Source organism: Lycorma delicatula, chromosome 5 (genome assembly GCF_047948215.1).
Source record: "Lycorma delicatula isolate Av1 chromosome 5, ASM4794821v1, whole genome shotgun sequence".
Taxonomy (NCBI): domain Eukaryota; kingdom Metazoa; phylum Arthropoda; class Insecta; order Hemiptera; family Fulgoridae; genus Lycorma; species Lycorma delicatula.
Window position 1 is genome coordinate 42,352,516 of NC_134459.1, and position 12,375 is coordinate 42,364,890.

The 12,375-nt window shown below is 29.1% G+C and overlaps 1 protein-coding gene across 5 annotated transcripts in view; it reads left to right on the forward strand.

Moving 5' to 3' along the window:
• Positions 1-10,949, forward strand: part of KrT95D (phosphofurin acidic cluster sorting protein KrT95D) — a 526,961-nt gene extending 516,012 nt beyond the window's left edge. For all 5 annotated transcript variants that reach the window (XM_075365986.1, XM_075365989.1, XM_075365987.1 and 2 more), the window contains 5 exons: positions 167-209; positions 3,165-3,352; positions 6,196-6,422; positions 6,616-6,732; positions 10,358-10,949. In XM_075365986.1, coding sequence (XP_075222101.1) covers positions 167-209; positions 3,165-3,352; positions 6,196-6,422; positions 6,616-6,732; positions 10,358-10,479 — 697 coding nt within the window. In that variant the 3' untranslated portion in view covers positions 10,480-10,949. The remainder of the gene's footprint in view (positions 1-166; positions 210-3,164; positions 3,353-6,195; positions 6,423-6,615; positions 6,733-10,357) is intronic.
• Positions 10,950-12,375: the final 1,426 nt, after the last annotated feature.

Genomic DNA, 12,375 nt, shown 5'->3' on the forward strand with positions numbered 1-12,375 from the left:
TTCAGTAAATTATGTATACCATAATACTCTCTTATAAGTCCAATGGTTCATTTATTAAAATTTACTATCCACTGTGTAACATCTTTCCTTAACTTTTTGATCATTATTGATGACTTTAAAAATTGTGAAAATACAATATTTGTAACATTTGGATTTTTTTTTTCAGTTCTGATGATGAGTCATCGCAGATCTTTATACCATTTATGAATGTAAGTGAAGTCATTTATGTATGTGTATTCTTATATTATTAATAAAATTCTGGTTTTACTTATGCAAATTATATTAATTTGGAGGTTTGGTTTTATAACTTTCCTTGAAACATATTCTGATGGAATAGAAATTGTTTTGTAAGTTTTATTTAATTTCTTCATTAGTTTTTATAGTGATTCATTTGTTGCATTTATAACAGAAACTCAATTCAACCATATCAAAAGAAGGCTCCATCGCTTAAGAAGATGTTCTGAGAAAAGGAATAAAATTTCATCCAAAATAAAATAATTTTCTTAATTAAAGTACAGAAAATAATTAATTAAAGTAAAAAAAAAATGATTTTCTTATTAAAGTAAAGCCAAGGTTTAATTACCAGTATAAGTATACAAAAATTGTGTATAGTGGATACAATTCAGTACTAAATTAATTAATTGTTAATTGGTTCACAGTGTTTGGTTTACCTCAGCATTACAGTTTTAATTGCTTCGCTAGAATAGTAGTACTATTTACAGTGGTGTTTCATATGGTAAAGGATATTATTATATAAATTATTGTTCCTTTCATTTTTTATATATGTTCTACTTATTTGTAATTGAAGATATAAATGTATCTCTTCTTCGTTTTAAAATTTATTAAAAAAATTTCTGTTTTGTGATGTTTGAAATTAAATGTTATTATTATTAAATTCTTAAAAAGAGTAGTAGCTCAGTAAACAAATGGTTAATAAATTCTACTGTAAATTTGATTTTAAAGTACTGATTTTAAATGTAAGTTATTAAATATAGTTATAAATCTTTTAAATAAAATTTGTAAAATTCTTGATAATGGTATTTATGATTGTGTATTTTATTATAAAGCAGATTTAGTCAGAATTATTTATTTTCAAAGCTTAAAACCATAACAGAAGAACAAATTACATTAATATTTTATAATTAATATTAGCCCAAGACATTATACATTTCAATGATTTATAAGTATGATTGTAATATATATTTCATAGTACAAATTTTAAAAAATGTATACAAATATATACAATGTTCCAGTACATATTAGCTGAACTTCAGGAACTGATTCAAGACACCAAAATGAGCAAAAAAGTTCATATCGATGTAAGTCCTATTTTGCTTTGTTTTCCTTCTGGACACCATTATGTGATTTTTCAACAAAGAAATTATTTCTTAGGAATGGGTAAACCTACTTTAATTACATTTTGGCAAATCGAAGACTAGTATTTTGTTCTAAAAAATAAGAAATGTTGAAAACATCACCCTCAAAAATGTTTAATTTTTGATTAATATTTTAATTAATATCTTAGTAATTATTTGTGTCATCAAATTTTTACTTTTAAAAAATTTATTAAGCATTTTATTTTGAACAAAATGGCACCTCATTTGTAAAAATCTGTTGATAAACAATTGAGTTATTGTAGACAATTAACTCGGCAGTATGCTTGCTCCCATAAAGCAAGCTGATAATTTTTTGCCTGTTTAATTTCCTCCATTAAACGTAGTGAAAATTATTAATAATAAAAGTGTACTGCCAAATTAATTGTTGTGCAATAACTTTAATGTTTGTCAATGGATTTTTACAAATGAGGTGTCATTTTATTAAAAATGAAATGTGTAATAAATATTGTAAAAGTAAAATTTTGATGAAACAAATAATTACAAAGATATTGAAAATTAAAAAATTAAGATGGCCGCCTTTTGAAATTTTTTAAGGTAATGTTTGTAGAACAGATTTACAAAATTTAATTAAAGTAGGTGGTATACCCGTTCCCAAGAAATAATTTTTTTTGAAAATCACAAAATGGCGTCCAGAAGGAAAACAAAGCAAAATAGGTCTTATGTCGATATGAACTTTTTTTGCTCATTTTGGTGTCCTGAATCAGTTGCTGTAGTTCAGCTAATACATCCTGGAACATTCCATATATATTTGTCTTTGTTTTGTATTATTTCTTCAGTAGCTTATAATGCATGTTTGTTTTGCGGTGAGTTTTTGTACAAGTTTTTGAAATTTTCAGTTTACTTCCATATTAAATTGTGTTATCTACTTACACCATTTTTTAATTTATTGTTAAATAAGCTTAAACAGTATTTATTTTATGAAATGAGATGGGAAATATATTTTTACTCTTTCTTGGCACTCTTTCTTATTAAGTAAATAATACTAATAAATTTTTATATTAATAGAATTATAATCTGACTTAATATAACAATGAGGATGTTGTTGCAAGCAACAGCCCTGTCTGTGTATGTTAATGTAGGATCCATATGATTTAACTATGAGTGAAATATGATATTTTGCCTGTTAGTTGCCATCTGCAAACCTGGTTGAGCTTTAGTTTACATGTAGTTATCAATATTTCATTTTGATTACAGCCCAGCTAGTTCCTGGAGAATGGTCATCAATCAAACCATTAAAATTATAGTCATAATGTTGTGTACTTGACTGAGTACATGGTATTTTTTAGACTTCTGCATAATAAATTTTTAGGTGAAAATTATTTATTAAATGTTTGTAGTAATATTTATGTGAAATTATGAATTGTGAGTTTGGTCATTTTAATTTGAACTGTAAAAAATTCTGAAAGTGATTACTTTATGAATTCAGTAGATTCATTAGGTTTTCCATGTTTGGGTTTTACTTTTATACTTGCCAGCATTAGGCTACTATAAGATATAATCTTACTTAAAATTCTATTCACTGCTTACTTATTCTATTTACTGATTTATTCTATTCTATTCTATTCTTACTTAAAAATTATTCTATTCAGTTTGAATATTCTGTGAAATAAACAGTTTAAATAAAATTCTACTGATATAACATTTTTATGTGATGTGTAAGCTTGTATGTATAAAAATTGATGTTAAAATCTTTGATGTGTTATTTTTCTATATTTTTTCCGGTTAATTTCTGATAGCTTTAATTGATTAACTGAATTTTTAATGTAGGATGTACGTCTTGGCTCACCAGAAGGTTCAGCTTCAGCCTCAGTAGATCTTGAAGAGATGAATACTGCTACATCACCAGCAGCACCATTATCTGGTTCACCTCCTTCCAGTTTGCAAACTGTCGGAGAGAAAAAAGTAACTCCTCCTAGTTCACCTAATATGAGTGCTACAATTATTGGACCAAATAGGTAAATATTTTTTTATAAAAAAATGAACTCATACATTTTATTATTGTTCTTTAGACTCTGATTATCAGAAGAGATTTGTATTTACATTTTCAATTTCACTTTAATTTAGAACTATTCTAGTCAAATTCAGCTGTCAGATTAATTTCTTCTACTCTTCTTGAGATACTTTTGCTAACATTATTTAATGAACACTATGAAGTCATTAGTACTATTCTAATATGTTCAGAATAGTATACCACTGTAACAACTCTTCTACATTTTGATTCAAAGAATTGAAATCTAAGTATGATTCAAATTTGATGGCATTATCTGGTTGTTTTATTTTCATTACTTTGGTTAAATTTTTTTATTATACAAAGTTCATAAAGTCATGCATCCCATGTGTAATACAAACAATATTTATTTAATAATGAGAGTAGATTAATTTTAGATACAGGAGACTAAGAAGATTATATTTTTTTTCATGTACGTGTCATAAAAATATTTTAAATATCCATCTTGAGCATTGATGTAGGCATAAACTTGTTTCTTCATGTTCAGTGCAACCTTTTTTAGAGTTTACTGCACTGATGTTTTTGGAATTGCTGTCTTTGATATTTTCTTTTGATTCATCCAAACAGAATTCTATTTCTTGGAAACAGAATCTTTCAGATTAAATAAAAATCTGATGGTGAGAGGTCCAGGCAATGGAAACCAAAGTCTACAGGAAATTAGACGGTCATCAAAAAATTCACATTACTCAGTTGAATTGTCAATATGACATGTAGCACATCTTCATGTAACCAGCATATAAAAAGCTTTTCAGTTTAAAGCAAGACTATGAAACTTGTAATAATTTCTGAGTAATATTCTGCATTTAATATTTTTGTGAAAAAAATTTGTGTGACCAATCTTGATAGCAAAATTACATACCAAATACAAATTTTTGAGAATGTAGTAGACTTGTATGTTTGTGAGGATTCTCAGGAGTTCTCTTTTGTTTTGTCTGTTAATATATCCAGTAAAACTTTATCCAAAATACACACACCTCCTCAAATGATGTATTTGAACCACCTACAGTACTGTACGATTTGTTAAAGTTAGATTCTCCAAGTTCTTGCACTATTTGAATTCAATATGGGAGTAATTTGAGTTTTTTTCGTAATCTTGTGAACAATCCCCACCAAAAGTCTAATCAGATGAAATAGTTTCCTGAGTGACATTCCTGGAAAATGTAAAGACAACTGATGAATTCATGCAAATGATCATCATATCACACTGTGATGACATTGATCACACTGATCAACATATAACACTGTCCACTACATTTACATCCCAACCCTGTAGGGGAAGACTCCTTCCTTGTGATGCTTTCGGTCGCCACACCACTCCCCCCGTTCCTAGCCCTGATGGGCTTTAACGAGAGTCGTCTTTTGTCCTTTAACTTTTTATATCTCACAGTAATAAGCCAAGCCTCATTGGGATACCACCGATGTAAATGCCTCATTAGACATTTACATCAGTGATTTTCAAACTCAGCTTTTGCCTTCGCCTTGTCCGGACATCTTGAATGTCCAACATCATTTCCCTCTGAACTAGCTAACCGAGTTTGTGGAACCACGAACCCTGCGCCTAGTTCTACTTTTACTGAGCCAATTTCTTGTAAATGTCTCGCAATTCAAGGCAAATTAAGCAACAACGTACCACCAAAAAATGTTGTTCGAAACAACAAAATTCAGTCCTAGTTCCCTTAGTGAACTCAATTTTAGTTCATACCCCAGACTTAGGATAATTTACGGACTCCGGTCTGGTCTACAAGAGATAGGCAGACAGACCTTCCACTCCCACTCAGATCCATCGCAGAATCTCACGTGACATTTACTTACTTTCAGCTTTTGTCAAGATGCCACTACACCTCACGACTGCATGGTAACCCATGCCCTTGGCAGTGCAGTTACTGTTCTGTCGACAGCTAACATCAAAATAATCACTACAATTTCCATCTGACCGTGGCTCAGTGCCAATACGCCTACCTTCAGCCAATCAACTGCTCAGGTGGTCCCTAGCCACCTGGGTGCTACTCTACTAAATCCCTTCGGTCGTCCTGCTCAGGGCGAGGAAACAAAGAAACAACTACAGTTACATTTCCTGTAATAAAATCTAGACACAAAATAAAAACAGTAATTGATTTGTTTGGTACTGCACCTTCAGGAAGATTAGCCATAAAACAAACTAACATTTAAAGTAATATTGATTGATTAAATAATGTTATTTATTATATACACTAGGCTTGTGAAAATGGCATAATTTTTGTACTGTTGCGAAACTACTGACACAGGTAGAGGGATGATGAGTCACGTGATCTATGCATTTTGACCTTGTCTAGTACAATCTGAGCAAAATGATTTATCTGAAACCCTGTAACAATAAACTTACAAGTGTAGGATCAGTGACCATTTTGGGTTGCATGACTTTATGAACTCTGTGTGTGTATATATATTTTTTTGTTATTTTAATACTTGTGGAAATTATTTTAGAAATGATTATTTCTTTAAGGTAAACCATATTAATGTTTTCTTTTTATATAAGAATGGTATGTTAATTAATTATGCTCCATGTTCTAACTTCATCAGTTAATTTCTTGCACCGAGTGTAATGCGAATGATTGCCATTTTATAGCTTCAGTTATTTATAACCTTTGAATACTGTTATTCTTGCAGAATTTATTCTAATTTATTTTTATTCATTTGTCTGTCCTTTTTTAATCTAATCCAATTATAATTGAAATAATATAATTAAATAATAATAGTTATTGGTTTTTATACTAATCAGTAAATTATGTTTACTGTAACTAATTGTTACAGTATGTTTAGGGAGCTTTGTGAGCCATTGGAACTGCAGTTGGATTATTGGTTAATACCAGGATCAGATTCAGGTGGAGGTAGTCAAGTAAAGGGTAAGGGAGATTCCACCAAATCAACACTAAAGTCTACATTCCGCTCATTGCAAATAGCTCGTTTGTCATTATCTGGAGAACAGCCATCTCCTCACTTTACTATCAACTATTCTACCAAAGAAAAGAAACAGAAAAGTAAGTTTTTTTTTATTATTATTTAATATTAGAAGTTAAACAAGTTATATAAAAAAAAATGGTATGTCACTAATTATTATTGATTTATTTAAAACTTTTTTGAAGATTTTCTATTCTCAAAGATATTTTAATACGAACCTTATATTAAGGTTTAATTTTTATAATTTATTTAATTTTTTTTTCATTTTAATAGTTATGAGGCTTGGTAAGAAAAAGGAAAAAGAAAAAGAAAATGAACCAAGGAGCCAAGTTGTAGAAGGTGTTTCAAGATTAATCTGTTCACCAAAGACCCAGAACATTCCACTGAAATGTAAGTAAACGTAATTGAATTGCTTTTTTAAAAATTTTATCTTTGATAATACTTAGTGCAATGATATATTAATTTGTTTTATCAAGTTTTCAAACTGGAAAATTGATAACATTGTAACTGCATTTATACTCACAAAATACAAAAACATTAAAGAAGATAAGTGGGGGAAAAAAGCAGGATCAACACTGGGAGTAAGTATTAAATTTCACTATTGGAACGAATGAAAGATGCAGTTCAACCTAAACATCTATATCTAGTCAATTGCTCTTTCATCATGATCATGGGTATGCACACACACACACACACACACACATCTCAGGGTTGCTGCAAAACTATATCACCTATGCTTCGAGCATGCTTCCACATATGTTGTACTTGTCGGATATGGCTCCAGCGATTACATACTCTTCCCCAGTCAGAAGAAATAATTCACTGGATGAAGATTCACTTTTAATAATTAGGTCAAAGCTGACACAACTGCATATTTTATAGAAATGTACAGTTTACATTATAATGAGGGTGTTAAAAAGTTGAAAAATGGTTGGTCTAAATGTATTGAATTGCAAAATGACTGTAAAAAAAAATATTTCTCAAAAATCTTTTGCTTACTTTATAAGTTGAGAACTTTCTGAATGACCTTCATATTTTAAATGCAGAAAGAAGAAAAAAATTGGCTATAACTCACCATTGCTTGCGAACTGTTTACTAAACTAGTCTAAATATCAAATTTACAAAAGAAAAAATATGTTTTTATAGACAGGAATTAGTTTTTGGGAAATTTACTTATTAGCAATGGTGTAGAAACTTTATTATTGAATAAAAGTAGGGGACCAGTATCTAACGGCCTTTAGACTTTAAAATGTATTGAAAAATGTTTTGCAAATTTTATCTATCATAAGAACATTAGACAAATATGTCTTCCCTTAAATTTTGTTTAAGGGGATTTTTTTTTAATTTGTGAGTTTTATGTTATCTCTTACTTTTTCAGAATTGACTTTCACTATTGACGGAATGTGTAATAGATTGTAGTGAGCAATCTGAATTGGAAGTTTCATTGTGTTATGCTACTTTTAAGGTTAATTGGTTCTTTTCCATTAATTCCCTACTGTATATTTTTCTATTATTATTAATTTTACTACAATATATATTTACACATATGCGGGTATATCAAAAAGTTCTCCTCGGACTTTCATAACCTATTCTACTCCTGAAAATAATGGAAAAAGTCCATATAAAAATATGTCCTAAATGGTTCATTTGGTAGTGAAAGGTTTCATTTGGATTTCAGCTACCCTGATTAAATGAGGTCATAATGGAAATTTTTATGACATTAATTAAGGGGCAGAATTAACGATTTCTTATGATTTTTGATCTGAAAATTGAAGAAAGTAGGTCCCAGAACCGTATTTGCCGTAGTTTTCAAGAAATTTGGGTTGAAAAAAACCAATAAATTTAGGTAAAATTCCTGTTTTCTATGTTTGAAATACAGTAATTTTGTCAAATGGGTAATAAATACATAAAGCATTTAAACAAAACTTGTAAAGAATTTAATTCTGAACAAATGTTACAAGATAAGTTGAATAAAACAAAGAAAAGTTAGAAAAATTCAAAAAATTTCCATTTTATTTGGAAACAGTACATTAGATCAAAGTGTATTATATGTTGTACCAGTTTATAATAAATGTTCAAAAGTGAGCCTGCCATTTTCAACATATTTCTTGGCATACTTCTGTACTGCATTTGTTGCTCTTTTAAGTTCTTCAGGGCTGTCCTTAAGTTACTCAGCCGCATCCATAATGCGGACAATTAATTCCTCGTGAGATTGCATTTTTGTTTTGTTTACAATATATTTCATCCATCCCCAGATGCAAAAATCTGAAGGTGTTAAATCAGGTGATCTTGGTGGCCAGGAATGTGGACCTCCACAGCTGATCCATTTTTCAGGGAAATGATTTAAGTGTGTGGAAATGGCACAACAGAAGTAGGGAGGCATGCCATCATGCTGGAAGTATACTTTGCATCTAAGTGCTAGAGAAACATCTTGAAGCAATGTTGGCAATTCTTCTTGAAGAAAGTGCAAATAGACCTCAGCATTTAAGCAGCCAAGTAATATGAACAGTCCAAACAGCTGATTGTAAAGAAGGCTGCACCATACATTGATGCTAGATTGGTGTTGAAAATTGCCTTCCACCATTTCTTGAGGATTTATTTCTGCCTATGTATGCTTACAGCATGAGTTGTTGATGCCATCTCAAGAAATTTGCTTTGTCTGTAAACAAAACATACTTGTAGAATTATCAATTTGTATTCCACTAGCTACAGATTTCCAAGTGAGGCAGACCGTCTCCTGGGTGTAGATGTTGAACTGGTTGTTATAGTAAGTATAAAACTTGTTTTGTTTAAGTGTCTTCCAAACCATCGAATGAAAAACTCTGATCCACTTAGAAAGACGTTATGTACTGACGCCTGGACTGCAGCGCTGAAGAACTGGATTGATAATAATTGCTGTCCAACAGCATCATGTTGGACAGATTGTTCATAGCTGGTACTAATTCTAGGTAGTGAACCTGTTTCCTGAAGACTGGAAAAAGTCGCCCTAATTATTTTGGGATCTGGAATCCTGTGATTTGGAAATTTTGTTTCATATGCTGCTGCAGCAGCTGTAGCATTGCCATTACACACACCCAAAATGAATATCATATCAGTGTGTTCCTCTGTTGTAAATAAGTATGGCATTAGTTCAGTGGCAAACCGATCACGTTCAAACTATCACAGAAACCTTCGCCGACGACAGCACAGTTCACAGTAACCTGATACACTTAATGTACCTTACAGAATGACTTAAACATTAATGCAGTTTTATGCATTGTTGATCAGCTGTTGTTATTTTATTGCCAACTTTGAAGTAATAATCTTTCAAATAATTTATTGTACTTCTTTCATTAATAAAAAAATGATTATCTAAGTAATTTTATTTATTTATTTTTATTTTACAATTGTAGTGAATTCTCAATTTTTTTAAATTTTTTACTGTAAATTTTGTTTTTACAAATTTTTCATGTCACCAATAAAGAATTTGATTTTTATTTACATTAAATAAGTACTTTTCTGACAAATGTAGTAACATACTGTTTCTAGATAAAATGCAAATTTTTTAACTTTTCTTTGTTTTATTCAACTTATCTTTCACCATTCTGTTCAGAATTAAATTCTCTACAAATTTTGTTTAAAAGTTTTGTGTTTATTACCCATTTAATAAAATTATTTTATGTCAACATAAAAAAAAAAAAAACTGTATTTTACTCCAATTTATTGGTTTACATCCCAGATCTTTCAACCATTGCAGATACCATTCCAAGACCTATTTTATTCAATTTTCAGGTCAAAGACCATAAGAATTCACTAATTCTGACCCTTAATTAACGTCCTAAAAATTTCAGTATAACCTCATTTTACCGGAGTAACTGAAATCAAAGTGAAATCTTTCATTAGCTGTAACTCGCAAATGAAGCACCTTGAATCCCTGATAATGCTAATGATAATTATCGTAGTTGTTAAACAAGTTACAAATTTACAAACTTAAATTTTATCTTTGTAAATATTTTTATCAAATATTTTATTTCAGTATGTATAGATGGTACAGAATGGACAGGAGTGAAATTCTTCCAGCTGTCAGCACATTGGCAGACACATGTACGCTATTTTCCTGTGTCATTGTTTACAGCGCATGACAGCACGCAGCTTTAACTGTGATATGAAGACTGCACTCATGCTCAACACTTGCATCATCATTCACTCATCATACCTTTAACATCACTTCAGAATTTTTCATTTGTCATTATTTAATAATTAATCATTATACAGTATATAATTTGATAAAAAAAAACATATTTAATATTATACATATTATGGTATAGCTTTTTATATAAATTGGACTAGTGTATATTATACATGTAATATATGTATATGTATAAATAGTGTGTTAATTTAAAAATGTTAATTTATTAATTTTACTTATTATGTGATGTTTGTCACAATAAAATGATTGTGTTTTTAAAAAAGAAATATATACAGGCCTCTTTTACATACGTTTTAACATATTTATTATTGTAGGCTTGATGATATTTGCACAATTTTAATATTTAGATAATTATCTTTATGAAAACACACACACACACACACACACACACACACACACACACACACATACACATAACCATTCTTACAAATTATGCTAATTCAAGTATTAAATAAATAGCGATAGTAAAAATATGTTAAAATATTAATCTTGTTAATTATACTGAATGAATAATTTTATCTTCTTTTCCTGTGTTATTAAAAATCTTTAAAATTGTTATTTTTTTGGAAAAAAAAAATTACTATTATTTTTAGAATGCATTTTGACATATATATCTTACAGTTTGTTTTTATTCTGTAATATTTTCATACATTTTTCAAAGAATTGAGAAATGAATATAATGTAATCAAATAAATAAATTTAACATGACTTTTCCAAATTTAAGAATGAGTCATTTAGTAAAACATCCTGCAACTAAGTAGTTATATATCCTAGATTAAAAAATGTTAATTTTTGTTTTATATAAATTTATTTTCATGTAATACAATGTAACAAATAAAAATTAACCTACACTTTGTTTTTACTATAATATTGTTTTCTTTCTTTTTGAGACATTTAATTTAAGGATTGTTTATTTCTTAACTAATCCTACTGTCTCCTAAGCAGTCCAATTGCTGTTTTAATTTGAATGCTGGTTATACTACATTTTACTGTTGCTTAATCCTTTAATCATGGAGTAATAATAATTTGTGCAGATCCATTTACTCAATTATTACATTTTAATCCAAAATTTTAATTATTTATACATATACATCCATGAAAAATTCAGTTGTCTCGATATAATTTTTTCCTGTGTTTTTATGTCTTGATCTACTAGCACAAGTTTAAATCACAGAAAAAAACAATATTACTATAAAACCATTGGATATAAATATAACATTTGAAATACATTGTGAAGTAAAATTTAACTGAAATTTTATTATCCATGATTTAATTTAAGTACTGTGGATCATGTGTGTCCAAAGTAAACCTCCTCTTGATCTAAGTAATAAATGGGGAAAAAACTACAGATATTCAACATCAGGGATAATCTAGTATGTACATCATGTAAATTTATCCAAAATTAACCCACTTTTGATTTTAGGGTTATGACTATCATTTTTTTTAAACATTTAATGTTATTAAAAATAATTATTCATCTTTTAAATTTTTATAAAATAGTACTAGCAGGTTATATGATAAAGAAAATGAACCATGCAACAGAAAAATATTGAAAATTAGTTAAAACTAATTTTCTGTATGTTAACTCTGTATTATAGCAAAAAAGAGCAGCAAAATCATACACCGTGTACATTATTCAAATGATAGATGTCACAGAATAATGTGTTGCTGACATGCTAAGTGATTTTGAGGATTGAGCAATTACAGCCTGGAGTAGGGTGAGCTAGGGGTTGAAAAGCACCAGCAAAGTGATTCGTATATAATAGTGAAAGTTGTGATAAGTAAAATCAAATACAATATTGTTGCTGTACCATTTACAATCATAATTATTTTAAAAAAAATTG